The 20,178-nt window shown below is 40.9% G+C and overlaps 1 protein-coding gene and 1 long non-coding RNA gene across 5 annotated transcripts in view; one reads left to right on the plus strand and one right to left on the minus strand.

Moving 5' to 3' along the window:
• Nucleotides 1-13,648, minus strand: part of LOC103892544 (uncharacterized) — a 99,042-nt gene extending 85,394 nt beyond the window's left edge. For all 4 annotated transcript variants that reach the window (XR_010137176.1, XR_008513653.2, XR_008513651.2 and 1 more), the window contains exons 1-2: nucleotides 13,286-13,648; nucleotides 11,503-11,605 (exon numbers count right to left, since the gene is read on the minus strand). This is a non-coding gene — a long non-coding RNA (uncharacterized LOC103892544). The remainder of the gene's footprint in view (nucleotides 1-11,502; nucleotides 11,606-13,285) is intronic.
• On the plus strand, nucleotides 13,617-19,096 carry C16H15orf61 (chromosome 16 C15orf61 homolog). The gene is made up of 2 exons (XM_002825587.6): nucleotides 13,617-14,103; nucleotides 18,872-19,096. The coding sequence occupies exons 1-2, from the start codon at nucleotides 13,758-13,760 to the stop codon at nucleotides 18,997-18,999; spliced, it is 474 nt and encodes a 157-aa protein (XP_002825633.1). The 5' UTR covers nucleotides 13,617-13,757; the 3' UTR covers nucleotides 19,000-19,096.
• Nucleotides 19,097-20,178: the final 1,082 nt, after the last annotated feature.

A 20,178-nucleotide genomic window follows, 5' to 3' on the forward strand; every position in this document is an offset into this window, starting at 1 on the left:
GCTTTCTTCCATTTATTGGAAACAATGGATGAAAATATTTTCAAAATACTTTGCCCCTTAAACGCCCCCATCTACTATCCAAAAGGCCTATGATTTTAAATGGTTGCAAAATATTGCATCATTTTAGAATAGTTCACTGCAACACATTTTTCTTATGGAAGGGAGTCATATGAAGCCAAGTACAACACGTCCTTTAGACTGGGATCATGTCCTTCATTTTTTGGGTTTCAGTCTCGGCACTGAGCTCTCAGTTATTGTTTATCAACAAAACTGATGGAAACATCTTATTTTGAAAGCATTTTTATTTGAACTGATGTCATGTATACCTTCTGCACTAGAAGATCTTGATGGAAAAAGATGAAATAGAAATGAGAATAAGAGGCTGGGCACAGTGGCTCACGCCTGCAATCCCAGCACCTTGGGAGGCCAAGATGGGTGGATCACAAAGTCAGGAGTTCAAGACCAGCCTGGCCAACATGGTGAAACCCCGTCTCTACTAAAAATTCAAAAATTAGCTGGGCGTGGTGGCCGTCACCTGTAGCCCCAGCTACTCGGGAGGCTGTGGCAGGAGAATCGCTTAAACCCAGGAGGCAGAGGTTGCAGTGAGCCGAGACTGTGCCACTGCACTCCAGTCTGGGTGACAGAGCAAGACTCCATCTCAAAAAAAATTAAAAAAAGAAATGAGAATAAGAAACTTTAACTGGGCATTTTTGTCCCTGTACAAACCAGAGCATCTCTGGGTAGCTGCAGTGCTGTCTCTGAGCTTTAATATTTGCCTGTACTCTAAAAAAGATGGAAGATGCATTTCCTAATATTCCATCTTGCAATATAATCTCTGGTGAATTGCATACATGAGATATAATAAAACGGTGAAACTATTTCTACCTGACACCTTTAATCCCGTCTTCTAAAGACATCCTAAAATGCCACCATGTTTCCTGGGCACCATCAACCAGCGGGCAGGCACAGCCTTTTTAGGAAGTATTCTGACATTCATGCAGCAAGGCCTGGACAAGGAGCTGAAAGCAAGATGATTCTATATCCCTCTACAAAGACCACACTTGTTATTATGACCAAAACTTATGTGTAAACACTTCTTTGAACTTCATTGCCAAGGTGGAAACCTGTCTGTCTGCTCCTTTTACTCTCGCTACGGCTCATAGGATCTTGGCACTAACACATGAAAACAAAAACTTATAGATGACATAAGCTTTCAAAAATACTCATAAACATTCTTCTTAAGATGACTTTGTCTTTCAGGATGCCTGTAGAGTTTTTTATTTTTCTAATTACGGAAACGTACCCTCATTCCAGAAAACAAATAGTGTAACATAGCTTCTTCAAAAACACATAAAAAATTAAAAAATAAAAAAACTTTGTAAAACAGGAAAGCATAAGAAAAAAAATTAGATCAATTTTTATTCCACCACCTGGAGATAACCACTGTCAAGGTTTTGGAGTGTATCTGCTATGATTCTTGCCTAGGTCCTCTGCGTTTGCCATTCCCTCTCCCTGGGACATTCTTCCCTCCGCAGCTTGCCTGGCTCACTCACTTGCTGCATTCTGGTCTCTGCCCAACTCTCACCAGACCAGGGGGGCCTCCCTGACCACCCTCATAAAGTAGTAGCACCATTACTCTCTATTCTCTTACTCTGCTTTATTTTTCTTCAAAGCCAATTAACAATGTGTGGTATTATGTAATATCATATAATAGATACGTTATTACTTAATTATCTGTCTCACTCAACGGATTGTAAATTTAAAGATATATGTATGTTGGCCAGGTACAGTGGCTCACGACTGTAATCCCAGCACTTTGGGAGGCCGAGGCAGGTGGATCACCTGAGGTCAGGAGTTCGAGACCTGCCTGGCCAACATGGAGAAACCCCATCTCTACTAAAAATACAAAATTAGCTGGGTGTGGTGGTGCATGCCTGTAATCCCAGTTACTAGGGAGGCTGAGGCAGGAGGATCACTTGAACCTGGGAGACAGAGGTTTCAGTGAGCCAAGATCGCGTCACTGCACTCCAGCCTGGGAGACAGTGAGACTCCGTCTCAAAAGAAAAAAAATAAGTATGTATATAAACAAATGTACACATATAAACACACATATATACACATACATATCTCCTAGAACATTCTCTCTCAGTAGTAACAGTTGCTTGCTTAATATATATTGCATTTATTCTTTTATCATTTTGAGTTTCTATTATAGATTCTTTTTTCTTTGCATATATAAATTTAGAAATAGGATCATCCCAGACATAGTGTACAGACTGTGTTTTTTACTTAGCAGTAAATTATCAAGATACACTGGAAATTCTTACCCAGTGAGATTTTAATGATGGCATAAAGGATGTTAAAAATTCCCTATTGTTAGACTGGTACATGGGCATTTTGATACATCCATCAGATACATATCATGTTAGCATCAACTAGTTAAGAAAGTTAATAACATATATTCAGATGGTACTTTATAAAGTATTTTCATATCTTGTTTGATCCTATAATAAACTCAAGTAAACAGAGCAGAAACTCAGGTTAAATAATTTCCTTGAAATAATATAACTAGTGTTAGGGAGTCCAGACTCAAAGGTAGGTCTACCTGTCTCTTCACCATACCTCATTGTCCCTGGTTGAGGCCTTCATTTTATAGATAAGTGATCCATGCTTAGAGAAGGGGGAAGTGATGTGACCATAGTCACATGGCTTCTTCAAGAAAGAACAGAGATAAGAACCCAAGACTCCTGACTCCCTGTCCATAGCTCTTGCAACTACTCCGTCTCTCCACTGCATGCTGGCTCAATAAATTAGAACAAAATTCATAACTTGCTGCACAGTTAAAATGGCGACCGATGCATGCTGTTATCCTTCTCTGAAGATTACTCAGTATATTTGCTTAGTGCTGCAAAGTGCCAACCTGATGACACTTGCAATCCTGAGCTTATTTGATGTGGTTGGGAAGCAAATGAGATTCCAGTGCCCCTGTTGCGCATAGGTGCTCAATGAGCATTTCCTGCATGGTGGGGAAGTGCCCTATATTTGCAGTATTTGATCCAGTTTAACAGCAAGATCCTGTGATAAAATTAGCCTTGTAAAAGTTTTCACCCTAGTTCACACAAAAACAAGATTCTGTGATTATGACTAGCAATTTTTCATGAGTTGATTTATCTGAAGAAAACCTAAAAGGTTTTGAACCATTAAGCATTCGATTTAGGAAAAAAAAAACTTAGTGTACAGAAGAATAAACTGAGAAATGAAACAGACTTGTTTCTTGTAATAATTATGAGCAATATCTCAAACTCAGCATCCTTAGACCATTGAGCTGTGTAGGATGAATGTGCTAATTAATCAATTACTACCCAACAATGTACCCTGTTTATTTACTGAAATGCACCAGAAACGTGCACAGAACTGGTAATTATAAATCATCTTCAGTAACAAATATGACTCAAGTTCACCTTCATATAATTAATAGAGCATGTAGTTAGCTTTAACATCTTGCTTTATTAGGAATAACAATGAGAAATAAAAAAAGAAGCTGAACCCCAAGTTGTGGTTCACGGAGATGCTGACTTGGACTAATGTGCATATTATCTATAGCAGCAGCACTACTCATACCCACCCCAATTGCAGCCAGATGCTCTCTAAATTAAAACCTAACTTTTAAAAACTAAACATTTTTGTTTGAATAAAATTTTAGGCTTACAGAAAAGTTGTAAAAACAGTCCAAAGAATCCACATATACGCTTTCCTCAGGTTCCCCAAATCAAACCCGAGTTTTAGAGCTTGATAATTTACTTACATTTGGGTCCTTTGTTGGGGGTGTTCAAACTTATTAGCACATGGCTTTCCATTTTAAAGATAATCTAAAAGTACTTTTCAATATACATAGAAATAGTTGTTTTACATCAATTTTTAAAAGTAATCTAGTTTTGAAAGTCACTCTTTTGACCGGGCGCAGTGGCTCGCGCCTGTAATCCCAGCACTTTGGGAGCCCTCAGGTCAGGAGTTTGAGACCAGCCTGACCAACACGGTGAAACCCCATCTCTACTAAAAATACGTAAAAATACATAAATTAGCTGAGTGTGGTGGCACATGCCTGTAATCATCTACTCCAGTGGCTGACACAGGAGAACTGCTTGAACCTGGGAGGTGGAGGTTACAGTGAGCTGAAATTGTGCCATTGCACTCCAGGCTGGACAAGAGCGAAACTCCATCTCAAAAAAAAAAGTCATTCTTTTTGAGTCATCATGCATGCCCCCAAATTTCCTTTCAGCCAGACAGATTTCTGGTTAAGAGGGTTGTATTTTGGGTCTAGAATGCTATTTCCTGAGTCTTTGTGTTCAAAGCACGGGTTTTTGAGTCCAGCTCTTACAGGTTCAAATCCCAGCTCCACCACCTGCCTGCTTTGCGACTGTAAATAACCACATTACCCTCTCTGACCTCTGACATTTCATTTCCTCAGCCTGAAAATGAAGAAAATGAAACTTTGCTTTGAGTGTTGTTTAAATGAGACAGTAGGTGTAAAGCACCTAGAATAACATAAACACCCAGAAAATGGTAGATATCATTACATGGAGATTAATACCCTCTGTAGCCACTTTTTGCTTAAGAAACTGAAATGTGCACACACAAAGTGGTATTTCACACAATGGAAGCTGCAAAGGCAGGTTAACGTTTTTGAAAGTTTTCTCCTGAAAGAAAAAATTAGAGAAAGTCTAGTGTTACTGTGCAGTAAATTAAAAACCTCCACCATCTGAAAATACCAGTGGAATGTCACTTCAAAAACCTAAACTGACAAATCATAAATCAGCTGGTGGACTACTGTATTTCCATCATCACATGATTCAAGGACTCTTTAAATGGAGGGCCCCCTTAGGGCATTTCAGTATTTGTTTATAGATCATTAACTACTTGACAGTGAGATGGGGTGTGGGAGGGGGCAGAGACACTTAAACCTAAAGGGCTGAGAGCCACTGTCATTGAAGATCAGCAATGAAGCCAAAACGTCTTTAGGATTAGATGTGAAAATATTATTCATGTTACCAAAATGTCACATGCTTTTCATGAATGTATCTGTTGATAAAACAAGGCTCACTTTATGAAGATGGAATTATAACTACGACCCATGTGACAAGGTGAATTTATTTGGCTATGTTTTCAAGTACTTCCACAATACTTCCCCCAACATATGGGGATTTGTGATATTGGAAATATGCCCATAAAATGGACTGTTACTATCAGCATATGTCATTATCAGGTTTTAAAAGCCACAAATATAGGCTGGGCAGGGTGATCTAGGCCCAAAATCTCAGCATCTTGGGAGGCAGGAGGATCGCTTGAGCCCAGGAGTTCAAGACTAGCATGGGCAACATATGGAGATTCCATCTCTACAAAAAATAAAAAACTTAGTTGGGTGTGGTGGCATGTGCCTGTAGTCCCAGCTACTTAGGAGGCTGAGGAGGGAGGATCATCTGAGTCTAGGAGGTTGAGGCTGCAGTGAGCTGAGATCGAGCCACTTAACTCCAGCCTGGGTGACAGAGCAAGACCCTAACTCAAAAGAGAAAAAGAAAAAAAAAAAGTCACGAATATGTCTCCTTGCCTCCAGATTCCAGAGTATCAGCATTCACAGCAGGAGATGGGAGTATAACCATAATTGTTTCATTGCCTGATGTGCACAGCAAGGTAATACACCAAGACACCGGGGTGTAGCAGAGAAAGAATGAGATGGGAGGAAATCTCAAATTTGTCTCACCTAGGAGTTTGGGGCTGGGCTGGGTTTCTAAGGGTTTTAGGGCAGACCAAAGTGTGGAGAACACTGATTGGTCAAAGAGTGCAGGGCGAAGCCATGAGACAGAGAGATGAAGAAAGTGGATTCTCATGGTGATTCTGTTCCTCTCTGGAGGTCTTCAAACTGGTTGGTGACACCTGTTTCACTGGAATTTGAGATCTGAAAAACATCTTAAGCAATTCTTAAAGAAAAGCCTTATGATTCTAAAGTCAGAAATCCCATCTATGGGAACAGTGGGGATGCAAGTGGTCAGTACGTAGTGCTGTGTGACTTTCAGTCACAAGGAAGTGGGCCAAAGAGTAGCCTGATTAATGCTTAATTGTAACTCTATTTCTGTCCAGAACTCTTGCTAAACCTACGAGGACAGCTTCAGGAGTAGAACTGTTTCCTAACGAAAAGCACACTGAAAGCCAGGAGGACAGGATTTTCAGTCTTGATTCTGATACATGACCTTGGATACGTTTCTTACCTATTCTGTAGTTTAATTTCTCCAACGATCAAAATTAAAATTTTAGTTAAAACCACTGACCCTACGTATTGTAATTTCCTTTCTCTGACACCCTTCAAATGTACTAATTGTATTCACTTTACCCACTTTCCCCCATACCCCTCATTTATTCAACAAGTAGAGTGCCTTCCATATGCCAAGTACTGTTTTAGGTGCTGGGATCACAAAAGTTAATAAAACAGACATAAATCCCTGGCCTTAAGAAGTCTACATTCCAGTGAAGACAGACACCGACAGTAGTTGAGATACAAGACGCTTTTGGATGAAGTCTGTACCCACTATGTTAACAGTAAAGTGCTTTACTAGAGTAATTCTTCTTGCCACTCTGTAACAGCAGCCCGAGCTGCCAGCCTACACCTTGGGGGCTTTCAGAACATCAATCAGTTCCACAGAAGGACTCCAGAAGATCTAGGTAAGAATACAGCAGCTCCTTCCTTTCCTAATGACTTCTGCCATAACTCAGTACTTCCATGAGGATAATTTTGCATAAAGCCAATGTATATTGTCTTTGCCAGGGCAACGCAAGGATACAGGAGCAGAGCAGTGAGCGGCATTTGCCACTGGTGGGAGCGGGGAGAATTAATGAACATTCATCCAGCTGCAGGGGTCTCTCAAGCCATCTCTTCTGGTGCTGAGCATGGCTTAGAGGGCACTGAGCCATTAAGCAGATTTGGGTTTCTAGAAAACCCATGTCTGTGGCTCCTGTGAGTATCTATTTTTAAGTTCTAAAGCATGCTGGAATATGAATGGGACAGCATCCTCTCTACGGTCCTTCTTTCCTGGAACCAAAGGTCCTTAGGCCTCAAAGTAGAAATTTAAAATAAAATCCTAAATGTAAACATTTCTATCTCTTTTTCATAGTTCCTTTATCTTTTACCAACATGCTGACATAGGCACCCAGTAATTGTCCTATACTTCTCCCTCTGGGAATAGCAGTGAGTTGAATACTACATCCCTAGTCTATTCTGTTTCAAATCACACTTAGAAATATATGAGTAAATCAGGATCTCACAGTGAGATCAGAAAAGCAACATGAGAATAACTATTCTGTACATGTACAGGATCAGATCTGGGTCAAGTCCACAGTGACATGTTCTCTGCAGATACTTAATGAATGCTAACAACAGGATGTGTTAATATACAGTACTACCTGTAGAACTCATTTTCTGTTTTGAACTTCTTATTGAAGTGTAATATACCTATAGAAAAGTATACATATCAGCTGGGCACAACTCACGCCTGTAATCCCAACACATTGGGAGGCCAAGGTGGGAGGATCGCTTGAGCCCAGGAGTTCAAAATCAGCCTGCAAAACAAAGTGAGACCATGTCTCTACAAAAAATACAAAATACAAAAAATTAGCTGGGCATAGTGGTACGGGTCCGTAGTCCCAGCTACTTGGGAGGCTGAGCTGGGAGGATCTCTTGAGCCTGGGAGGTAGAGGCTGCAGTGAGCCATGATCATGCCATGGCACTCCAGCCTGGGTGACACAGCAAAATCCTGCCTCAAAAGAGAAAAAAAGAAAAGAGAAAGAAAGGAGGAAAGAAAGAGAAAGATACACATATCAAATATGTACAGTTAAAATAATTTTCACAAAGTGAATACACTCATTCAACCAGGATCCAGATCAAGAAAGGATCAAGTCCTCATGTTCCTTCTAATCATGGACTTCCCCCTAGCCCCACTCCGCTAAGGATAACTAATCACTGTCTTGTCTTCTAACACTAACAGCATAGATGAGTTTTTGCCTGCTTTTACACCATATATAAATGGAACATAGTGAGACCCCCATCTCTACAAAAATAAAAATAAAAATAAAAATAGCTGAGCATGGTGGTGTGTGCCTATAGTCCCAGCTACTGAGGAGTGTGAGGTAGGAGAATCACTTGTGCTTAGAAGTTCCAGGCTGCAGTGAGTTATGATGGTGCCACTGCACGCCAGGGCGAACAGAATGAGACTGTCTCAAAATCATAAATAAATAAATAAATAGGAAGAGACAGCAGAGCTCTCTCTCCACCATGCAAGGACACAGTGAGAAAGCAGCCATGTACAAGCCAGGAAGAGAACCCTCATTAGGAACCCAATTGGCCAGCACCTTGATCTTGGACTTCCTAGCCTCCAGAACTGCGAGAAATAAATTTCTGTTAAGCTACCCAATCTGTGGTATTTTCTTATGGCAGCCCAAGCATACAAATACCAATATAGAACTAGGTGTGTTATGCCTGGGTCATAAGGCATGCCTATATTCAGCTATTATATATATAGTACTATACTGTCAAAAATTTTTCCTAAATGTGGGCCAGCAATGTATAAGAGTTCCAATTACTCCAAACCCTAACCAACACTTAGTATTTTCTGTCTCTTCTACTTTAGCCATTCTAGTAGGTGTGTAATGGTATTGCATTGAGGTTTTTAATTTCTATTTCTCAGATAATTATTGAAATCAACACTTTTCACCTGTTTATTGGACCACTGGTTATTCTCCTTTATAAAATGTCCATTAAAATATTTGTTCATTTTTCTATTGAATCGTCTTTTTCTTAATGATTTGTATGAGTGTGTTCTAGATACCCAAATGCTTTCTCAGATATATGCATTGCAAATACTTCTTCCACTCTATCAATTACCCTTTTATTCTCTTAATATGCCTTTTGATGAATAGAAAATTTTAATTTTAATGTATCCCAATTTATCAATTTTATAAAATTCTTTTTTTTTTTTTTTTTTTTTGAGATGGAGTTTCTCTCTTGCTGCCCAGGCTGGAGTGCAATGGTGCAATCTCAGCTCACCGCAACCTCCGCCTCCTGGGTTCAAGCAATTCTCCTGCCTAAGCCTCCCGAGTAGCTGGGATTACGGGCATGTGCCACCACACCTAGCTAATCTTGTATTTTTAGTAGAGATGGGGTTTTTCCATGTTTGTCAGGCTGGTCTCAAATTCCCAACCTCAGGTGATCCATCTGCCTCGGCCTCCCAAAGTGCTGGGATTACAGGCAAGAGCCACCACGCCCGGCCTAAAATTCATTTTTAATATGTTCTAGGCACCTACAATGTTCTACATGCTTTTAAAACAAAAACAGGAGTGAAAAGTCCCTTCTAGGAGCAGCATGAAGTATTTGTGCACATGCTAAATGCTGTACACAGTATCGGTCTTTATAATCATTTTAAGGGGTTCCTTCTAAGAGATATGCCATTTCTCTATGCTATGTGGAAAAATGTATTTAATCCTTTCTTAATTATAGGATACAATTTTTTAAAAAACATCGACTTAGTCTTTTGAGTGCCAACCTTCGCACACATCCCTAGGCCTCTTTGTTTCACAGCCATGAAGAATTGGAACCGAAAAGAAAATCAAGCATATGATCCGAGTTGCGGGTTGGTTTTTGTTGTTGTTTTGAGAAATTATCTTATTTCAATTATGGAAGTGGCACCATATAATCTTAAAGTCAGAAGAGATGTTATTTTCTCTATCTCTGTATCTTTAGGTAGGGGAATGTTTCATTCAAACACTCTTAAATATGGGGTGTAGCCCACAATTTTCGTCTCTCTTTGGGGGAACTTTCTACCTTAGAATAGAAAAGAAAGGGAGATAGTGAAAGAGCCTCAGGTTAAGAGAAACCCTCACTGCTGATGAGGTCTAGCCAAGAAAGCTGCTCCCAACAGAAGTCCTTCAGTTGGCTAGCCCTTTTCCCAAGCCTTCTTGATGTGAAAATGCAGTGAACATATGTAATATCTGGTTCTCTTTGTCAGTGGTTTTCATCTCATATGCCACAGAACCTAGGGTTTCTCAGACATATTTCAGGGGTTCTGCACATGTTCAATTCAAATGTCATGTTTTTTAAAAAAAGATTTTTATATTGCCAAAAGAGAGATAGTGCCAAAATTTAACATATTGCAAACTGCCCACACATTAATTTGAGGTTAAGTCATTTCAGTGTAGATCTCATAATTAATCTCCTGCTGCCATTTTTGTAATTGAAGCACATGGCCAGATTTCAAAGTGCATAATTTAAAAACCACTCTTATTTGTATCTACTTCTCTGAAGAAATCGGAATTTTCTTGATAGTGTGCAACCAAAACAGAAGATGCAGAAATAAACTGGATACTGAGTCTGCTGTAACTGCAACTATGTTGAAGTTAAAATAAAGATACAGAGATTAACCTCTAAATTTAACACCTTTTTGGGGAAAAAAATTGCAATTTGGTATATATACACAGACCAGGTGGTCTTCAATATGTCCGAAGAGCAAAGAGAAGGTTGGAGCTTTTATAAAACAGAAAAATGTTACATAGTGCTCTTTGAGAAAGTTCATTGGCACTAATAAGGTTCTGAGGGGCTGGCAAGCTCCAATAGGTGAGGGATGGCAGTGGGGAGAATTAGTCCTAGAGTTGCAGCAAGTTAATCTCAGCAGTTACAGATAAAACTGGTTTCAGGTCACAACAGGCAGTTTCAGCAGGGGGACTTGCAGAGAATTACATTTCTTTTTTTTTTTTTGAGACAGAGTTTCGCTCTGTCGCCCAGGCTAGAATGCAGTGGCGCGATCTTGGCTCACTGCAAGCTCTGCCTCCCAGGTTCACGCCATTCTCCTGCCTCGGCCTCCTGAGTAGCTGGGACTACAGGCACCCACCACCATGCCCGGCTAATTTTTTTTGTATTTTTAGTGGAGACGGGGTTTCACCGTGTTAGCCAGGATGGTCTCGATCTCCTGACCTCGTGATCTGCCCGCCTCGGCCTCCCAAAGTGCTAGGATTACAGGAGTGAGCCACCGGGCCCGGCCAAGAATTACATTTCTAAAGTAATGTCATGTGTCCTGAGTGCTTTCTCCCCCTGGCTTTTCCACTGTTTTAGCTGGGGATAAGAACGACTCAATTCAAAGGATCCACTTTCACAACCACAACCCCCAGCTTCAACATTTTGCAAGCAACAGGATCAAGAGTCCAGTGGCAGTGGGGCCAGCAATGGCATGCTCGCCAGACTAGTTCCTGTTGGTCTTATCTATGTCTTTGCTGTTCGGACTCTCCTGGTTCCTTCCCATTTTCTGAGCCTGGTTCTCTAGACTTCTTGTTTACTATTTGGGCTACCTAATTTTCCTCCAATGAATCCCCTTTCTGCTCAAAACAAAAGAAAATCCAAGACAACACACTGAAGTTTCATTGTTTTTTTATTTATCTATAAAGTTAATATAAAAAATTTGAACTTACAGTTGGACATGGTGGCTCCTGTAATTCCAACGACTCAAGAGGCTGAAGTGAGAGACTGGCTTGAGTTCTAGACCAGCTTAAGCAACATAGTGAGAACCCACGCCTAAAAAATAAATAAGTAAAATAAAAAGTTAAAAAAATGTTTGAACTTATGCTTAGTAATAAAGCATAAGTTATTTTTGTTTTTTTTTGTGAGACGGAGTCGTTCTGTCACCCAAGCTGGAGTGCAGTGGCACGATCTCAGCTCACTGCAACCTCCGCCTCCTGGGTTTAAGCGATTCTCCTGCCTCAGCCTCCCGAGTAGCTGGGACTACAGGCATGTGCCACTACGCCTGGCTAGTTTTTGTATTTTTAGCAGAGACAGGGTTTCGCCATGTTGGCCAGGCTGGTCTCGGACTCCTGACCTCAAATGATCCACTTGCCTCGGCCTCCCAAAGTGCTGCGATTACAGGCGTGAGCCACCATGCCCAGCCTAAAGCATAACTTTTAACCAACTTTATATGTTGGGGATCTTCAACAGATTTCGTTTGAAAAAGGACTCCACTCTTTTTTAAAATTTAATTTGGTCAGGTGCAGAAGCTCACACCTGTAATCCCACCACTTTGGGAGGCCGAGGCGGGCGGATCACTTGAGCCCAAGTGCTCAAGACGAGCCTAGGCAACATTGCAAAATTCCACCTCTACAAAAAATACCAAAAAAAGCAGCCGAGTGTAGGTGGCACACACCTGCAGTCCCAGCTATTTGGGAGGCTGAGGGTGGGAGGATCTCTTGAGCCCAGGAGGCGGAAGTTGCAGTGAGCCGAGATCGAGCCACTGCACTCCAGCCTAGACAACAGTGAGATCCTTTCTAAATAAAAAAAGAAAAGAAAGAAAAGAAAAATTCTATAAAGTTCAAGTTCTATAAGGTAAAGTTCAAGTTCAAATTCTGTAAGGTAAAGTTCGAGATTCGGCATATGTTGGTGGGTGCTCAATGTTCAATAAAAACTGGGGAATAGGCCTGCTGCAGTGGCTCACGCCTGTAATCCCAGCACTTTGGGAGGCCGAGGCGGGTGGATCACGAGGTAAGGAGTTTGACACCAGCCTGGCCAACATGGTGAAACCCCGTTTCTATTAAAAATACAAAAATTAGCCAGGCATGGTGGTGCACGCCTGTAATCCCAGCTACTCGGGAGGCTGAGGCAGGAAAATCACTTGAACCTGGGAGGCAGAGGTTGCAGTGAGCCGAGACTGCACCACTGCACTCCAGCCTGGGCAACAGAGTGAGACTCCGTTTCAAAAAAACAAAACAAAACAAAACAAAAAACTGGGGAATATAAAATTTCGCTATACTATCCTACATCCCCCTTGAGTTTTTAGCAACGACAGTAATTGTTATATGATGCTTATCGCGTAATTACTGTGCCTCATTTACATAAGGTGGTTTCAGACACATCACCTTGTTTATGTATGGCCTCTCCAAACAAAATGAGTTTAGGACAAAAGAGGAAATGCTTTTTTAAAAACAGATGTGTCTGTAAGTTACTGCCTCAAGAGGCCGCAAAGTTTGAGCAAAGGTTTTCCGAAAGTAATGGATTGGTAATGGGTGACTAAGGACCACAAAGGTCGATAAGCGGCTCCTGGTCCATCTACCAGCTTCTTAGAGGGAGGTACCTTTGTGTGTTCGGACGCTGCACCGAGACACGTGAGGTTTTTAAATAAACTTTTGATTTTGAAATCTCTGGGACTAATTTTAAACAGTGAACCCGACAGCGAGGACCTACACACAAAAGTGCTCCCAGCCTTACCAAACAAAGCAGACCCGGCGTCACGCCTCGTCCTGTTTCAACAACGACACCCAAGGGTGTCCCTGGAGCCCAGGGCGTGGGAGGGAGACCTGGGTTTGAGTTCTGCCCCTTGCGGAGGTGGTTAGTTATTTAATTGTCTTCCACCTGAATTTTCCTCAGCCCCAAATAGATGAGATCTCCCCGAATCCCTCCGCTGCCCCAGAGTTACTAATGACGGCGTGAGGTCACACCGGGCCACTCAAAACCAGCTCCTTGACGCAGGTGACCCTCCGCCTCGCGCAGGTCACGCCTCCCGCCCCCGGACTCCACCCCCAGCGGGAGGCCGCGGGGCCGCTGTGCGCACGCGCCGCCGCTCCCCGGGGGCTCGCGGGCACCCGCGCGGCGCCGGTTGGCCTTCCCGCCGCTCGCCCGGGGGCGCGCTTGCGCGCCGGCGGCTGCGGACACCCGCCTGCGTTCCCCGGCGCGGCGGGCCATGGAGGCCCTGCGGAGGGCCCACGAGGTCGTGCTCCGCCTGCTGCTGTGCAGGCCGTGGGCCTCGCGCGCCGCCGCCCGCCCCAAGCCCAGCGCCTCGGAGGTGCTGACGCGGCATCTGCTGCAGCGGCGCCTGCCGCACTGGACCTCCTTCTGCGTGCCCTACAGCGCCGTCCGCAACGACCAGTTCGGCCTCTCGCACTTCAACTGGCCGGTGCAGGGCGCCAACTACCACGTCCTGCGCACCGGCTGCTTCCCCTTCATCAAGTACCACTGCTCCAAGGCTCCCTGGCAGGACCTGGCGCGGCAGAACCGATTCTTCACGGCGCTCAAGGTCGTCAACCTCGGTGAGTGGCGACTGCCGCGCCCACGCGGTGAAGCCCGCCCAGCCGGGACGGCCCCGCAGCCACCGAGCACGTGACGAACGCTCGCAGGCCGGTAGAGTCCCGTGGGGGGTCAGCTCTGCCTCCCGGCGCCGGCTTCGCCTCGGGTCCTTTGTACTCCTCGCCCAGGGGTCCCCAGCTTGCTGAGCTCCTGGCTCCCGAAGCCGTTCCCCTGCTGCGGGCGCGTCCTCGGGCCTAGGGAGGGGCGGGTCGCCCTCCTGTCCTGCCCGTGTTAACCAGGGAAGACCCCTGGCCTGGGTAGTAAGCCAGGGGGCGTCAGGAAACGCCCCCTAGAAAGTGGCTCTGAAGTTGACACCCGTCCTACTGCATGGCAGGACTCATTCCCGTGAACATCACTTTGCAGCTGCGTTTATGTTGCAATAACTGGAACTACTCTTTTAAGTTTCTTTTGTTTTCTTTATATGAATTCCCGGCAAGTTCGTTTTACTAAAAGCACCAAAGGTTTTCACCAGACATAACAGCTTCCTGAGGTGCTAGGCCTAAAAGATTTTTAAAGATCTTTAATATTTGTATGTTTTCATGGAGACGCCCTGAGGGTGTTTACTGTCACTAGGTGTTTATTTTCTTTTGGTTTAATGACAGAAGAGGTACGAACATGGACATGGGTGTATCTTTTATAGGTCAGGGGAAAACAAGGCCTCAAGATGTTTTGAACTTACTAATAGCTGGTATAAAATCAATCTAGATTTCAGTGATTCAAAATCTAGCCATGGAGCTGAATGATTACCCAACAAGGTTTTTAAAGCCAGGATTAAAACTAAACGCTGCGCAGCCGTACTACTAATACTATTACATAATCTGATCGTCCATTAAGGTTAAAAATAGTCTGTGTATTTGTGCTTATAATAACACATATGTCAGTCGTGGGCTTTTTGAGCCGTTACTCCACTGGACTGTCCTGTAAGGAGAAAATTATTTAGCAACGTGTTATCCTTTAAAAATGCCTTTTATTATTTGACTGATGGACTGTATAGAGCACGCCCACTACTTTGGAGGCTGGTTGAAGTTGAAGGGTGAGGTGACTTAGGAAATTCAATTCGAAATTATTTGGAAAGACTGGAGTGTTAACTAGATTCGAGAAGTATACGTTTATTTTAGCATTTTTCATAAGCAAGAAATCATTCTTCCCTAAAGAATAATAGGTTAGGAAAAGCATAACAGGAGAGTTACAGGTAAACCATGAGCCAAATGCCTTTTTTTCCTTTAAATTCACATTTTTAGTGTTAACATTTTGTTTAAGAGCACCTTAATGATTAGGGGCCTCTCTTTTAGATTTAGATATTAAGACATCCAAAAAAAAGTGAATACTCAGAACATTCCACAGATAGAAAAGTAAAACCTTTTAAAGTTGAAAGAAACAACAGTTGTAGTGTTTTTTGTTTTGTTTTATTTTTTAATGTGGGAGAGTGATTTAATGGTCTGTATGGTCTTTTGGACATTCTAAAAATCCTGCTAAAATGGGAGTAAGAGTTCTAAGTTAAGCAAAAAGGACAACTTTTTGCTTTAATACAAATTGGGATATACTGATAAAGGGAATTAAAAAATATTTTAAAGTGGTGAACACATCTGGTAACGTTTATTTTTAATTTTTGTCTGAAGGTAGAGGGGATGTGAATTAGATAATAGGTCCTTTCCTATTCTGTAATGTACAATCCTCTCTCTGGATGATCAAGTACATATCCTATTAATATTATACTTAGGATTTTGTTCCTCTTCTTCCCTTCCAAATTCATTTTTCCATTTTGTAAATAATAGATTTCTGTTTACCCATTTGCTCCTTTTCTCCTCCGTCTTCCCTTCAATGGAAGCTGACATTTTACTGATGGTTTACCAGTCTAGGTATCCTGCTGAGAAGTAGATTGAGATTTAAGAAAAGCAACTTACCATTGGAATGAATAGGATTTACTGAGGAATTCTAATTTTTTAAAGTGCTTAATTTGACAGTGGTTTACCTACTGTTCAGCTGACTCAAAGTGAATTATTATGCAAAGAACTGATTTTCAGGTTCTTTTGATGTTATATGTTTCAGATATAAATTTAATTTTTCAGAAAAAATTGAATTTTTTCATAGAATCTTATAGACTTTAAAGCATATGTGCTACAAAGATTTTGTAATATATAAGTTATATAGGTGGCAAACCTTCCCATTTTGAGTATTAGTCTGACTGCATTAAATAAACAGACAGCAAGGGGAAAAAAATACAGAATTTCTGACTCAGATCATAACTCCATCTCCTGTCAAACAGCATCACTGCTAATGGTTGCTGGTTATTTTTTAATAAGACATAATATAGTTATTAAGCTAGTAATCTTTGATTAGCCCTTGATTTTAGCTGAAAAGATATTGACCGTTTATTTCTGTATTTGTGATTTTTCAAAAGTATGAATTTTTTAAATCAATATGTTAACTGAAAACTATGATAAATACTATAAAACAAAATTGTCAGTGTCACCAGGTATTCCTTAAATTTATATACTTAGCCTTGGTTTAAGAGGCCTATTTTATATATTTTAGTCTCAGTATGCTTAGAAAATTAGTAATTGCTTCTAGAGCCTATTTTTTTTCTTCCTCACTCCATTGATTTTCAGCTTTGAAGTTGTGATATTGCATTTTAAATTTATTTTTTATTTCAACTACTCCCTCTACATCTTTCTCATTTCTGCCTAGCTTGTTCATATTCTTCTTTTTCCACCTCCCACCCCTGAGCCACTTGCCTTTTTTTTCTTTGTGGTTAAATGATTTATAAGTAGCTTTATTATTCTAGTTTTTGTGGATTTTTTGATGACATTCCCTTGAGGTATTCAGAGATTCTTTTGGACATTATCAAGGCAAAGAAGGTGATACACTATAAAAGGTTTCATAGGAGTTCCAGGGAACCCTGTGATGGTGACAAACTGTGACCCAGTGTATTCCTAAAAATAGAGAGATGCCAGCCTGAATGGGCATTTTTTTCCCCTTCTCCTCATTACCAGCTAGTGATGCGATGCTTCTCCTGATTAATCTCTGGCATCACAGTGGCTGGAATGCAGCTTCAGGGAGTAAGCACAAAGTAGTTCAGCAAACACACTCAAAAAGAGCTTAACACAGCAAATATATTCTTGCAGAAAAATGAGACAAAAATTTAGCAACATGATTCGTCCAGAGCATGTGTTGCTTTTTTTTTTTTTTGAGATGGAGTCTCCTTCGGTCGCCAGGCTGGAGTGCAGTGGGGTGATCTCGGCTCACTGCAACCTCTGCCTCCTGGGCTCAAGCAATTCTCCTGCCTCAGCCTCCTGAGTAGCTGGGATTACAGGCATGCGCCATCACGCCCAGCTAATTTTGTATTTTTTGTAGAGACGGGGTTTCTCCATGTTGGTCAGGCTGGTCTCGAACTCCCGACCTCAGGTGATCCGCCTGCTTTGGCCTCCCAAAGTGCTGGGATTACAGGCATAAGCCACAGTGCCCAGCCACTTTCTTTATTACTAGAAAGAAAGTGATTTTCCAAATGTACAGCTATCCTTTTAAAGTGTCACTTTCTGCCCATTTCCCACATGAGAGCATAAAATTAATGCTTATCCAGAGCATACAGTATTTGTTATTGATTCATGTGCCTATGGTTTTATTACATACGTTTTTAATATGTTAGTAGTCATTGATTTTAAATAAGTACCTTTAAAAAGATAGGAATTGTGAAAGTTTGTTTTGTGTCCAACAGTCTTATATGCATGTGAGTGCTTAATACATATCTCTGGATAGTGTGTTTAGTTTCATGTATCACAAATGGCAACTAATCTCAAAGCAGCAAAAAAGAAGAAACACATGTTGGAGTCTACTATGTATCTATTTCAAATTGGTTGAAACGAGGTTGTTTTCAGATCAATTGAAAAAATGCTAATAGTTTTTTTTCTCATGCCTATTTTACTGAAATCTTACTTGGAGTTAGGTTTTGCCTTAGATTTTAAAGACAGCTCTTTGACCCAGCTTCTTTTAAATTGTACAAAAATTACTTCAGCCATTAGTGTTACTACTAACTTAAAGAACAGTAATGTTGGCTGGGCGCGGTGGCTCACACCTGTAATCCCAGCACTTTCGGAGGCCTAGGCCCAGGATCACAAGGTCAAGAGATCGAGACCATCCTGGCCAACATGGTGAAACCCCATCTCTACTAAAAAAGTACAAAAATTATCTGAGTGTGGTGGCGCGCGCCTGTAGTCCCAGATAAGAGGCTGAGGCAGGAGAATCGCTTGAACCTGGGAGGCGGAGGTGGCAGCGAGCCGAGATTGCGCCACTGCCCAGCCTGGCAACAGAGTGAGACTCCATCTCACAAACAAACAAACAAACAAACAGTAGTGTTAACTTAGTAATTTTAGCTCAAGGCTAATAATCAGGAGCATCTACAACTAAATTAATGAGTATTCTCCATTTTCTTATTTATGAAAAGAATATAGAATTACTTCATGATTATTTGAGGGTAATGAATTTATGAAGTACTTGAATTAACATTTATACCCGCCTTGTCTATAGTATGAAAACCTCTGGACTCACATGATTGCCATCATGTTCCATGTTGATGAAATTGAGCTCTTAGATAATCATAGAGTCAATGTTGAGTAATATTTTTATATTTTATCACATTGTAATTTGTTAACATTGCTGAAGAGTGTTATATGTGATCAGTAACTTGCATGATGAAGAAGCATTGATATTTATACATATTCGTTTGTTTTCTAGGTATTCCAACTTTATTATATGGACTTGGCTCCTGGTTATTTGCCAGAGTCACAGAGACTGTGCATACCAGTTATGGACCCATAACAGTTTATTTTCTCAATAAAGAAGATGAAGGTGCCATGTATTGAAAAGTGTGCATCGAAGAACATAAATATCAGTGGATTTTCTCTGTGTATATGTGCAGTATTTATTTTTGATCCTTTAAAATAAAACTTTTGCAAATACTTTTTTCTTTCTACGGTATCTGCTTCTTTAAGATGAATCATTGCCCTCAAGAGGTGAAGCTTTTTGTACATTGTTATATATTACATACTCTTTTAGCTGATGTGAACTACAAACACATGAAGCTTCACACCATTTTTTCCCTAGAACTAGGTTAACCTACAGATAAAAAATGATTACAGTGTAATAGGTTCTATAATTAGGTATTAACAATTTAAATCAACTCTGAAGAGAAAATATAGATGCCCACACAAAAGTGGAGGGGGGGAAAATCTTTTATGTAACAATGGAAAAAGAAGTAGAAGACATTAGGATGTATGATGGAAATATTACATCATTGGCACATCCAAAATTGATGAGAATCTAATTGTAATCTCAAGTCTAAACCATTCAGCTGCCAGGATTGTAAATAGAAATGTTTTAAAGGCCTTGTGCCATTTACCTGGAGGAGGGGTTGGAGTGTAATGTTGAAACTTCTTGTTGCTTAAAGAGTCCAAAACCATATCGTTTGTAAAATGTAGTAATAACTGGTTAATGTAAATGTAGCAAGGTGAATAAAATTCAGACTTGTTAAAAGTTAAAATAGCTTTCCTATAAAGCTGTAAGAACAATTAAGGTCTTCTAGAAAGATGCAGAAAAATAAATTTGGTAACTGTTTATACAAGCAATTAACTGAAATGGTACATATCCATAGACTTATTGGCAATAGGGAGTGGGCTGAAATTTTAAAGACCTAATGGCACTTTTGCATTTGAATTTTATTAACTTAATTGCATTTTTGAAAGCCAAGTCATTTAAAAAATGTATCCTTGGGGTAGTCACAAAATACCCAGATGAATGGTAAATTTCAGAAATTTGGAGTAATTTAGGGAGAACTAAGTAGAACTATTTAATTTCTAAACCAATGGGTGTTTAAGATTTATGATCTCTCCCATAATTACAAACATACATTATATATCATTTTATGTTAATGTGTTGCTGATACTCTGCAACATTTACACATTTTTGTAGCAAAACATTTTATAAAATTCAACATTTGGATGCTTAAGTCAGTAGAGAAAGTGAGTGGAAATGACTGAGGTGAA

Source organism: Pongo abelii, chromosome 16 (assembly GCF_028885655.2).
Source record: "Pongo abelii isolate AG06213 chromosome 16, NHGRI_mPonAbe1-v2.0_pri, whole genome shotgun sequence".
Taxonomy (NCBI): domain Eukaryota; kingdom Metazoa; phylum Chordata; class Mammalia; order Primates; family Hominidae; genus Pongo; species Pongo abelii.

Coding starts and splice junctions, on each gene's coding strand:
- C16H15orf61 (XM_002825587.6), top strand. CDS start 13,758: ATGGAGGCCCTGCGGAGGGCCCACGAGGTCGTGCTCCGCCTGCTGCTG. Junction 14,104..18,871: donor GCTCAAGGTCGTCAACCTCG/GTGAGTGGCGAC, acceptor TTTGTTTTCTAG/GTATTCCAACTTTATTATAT.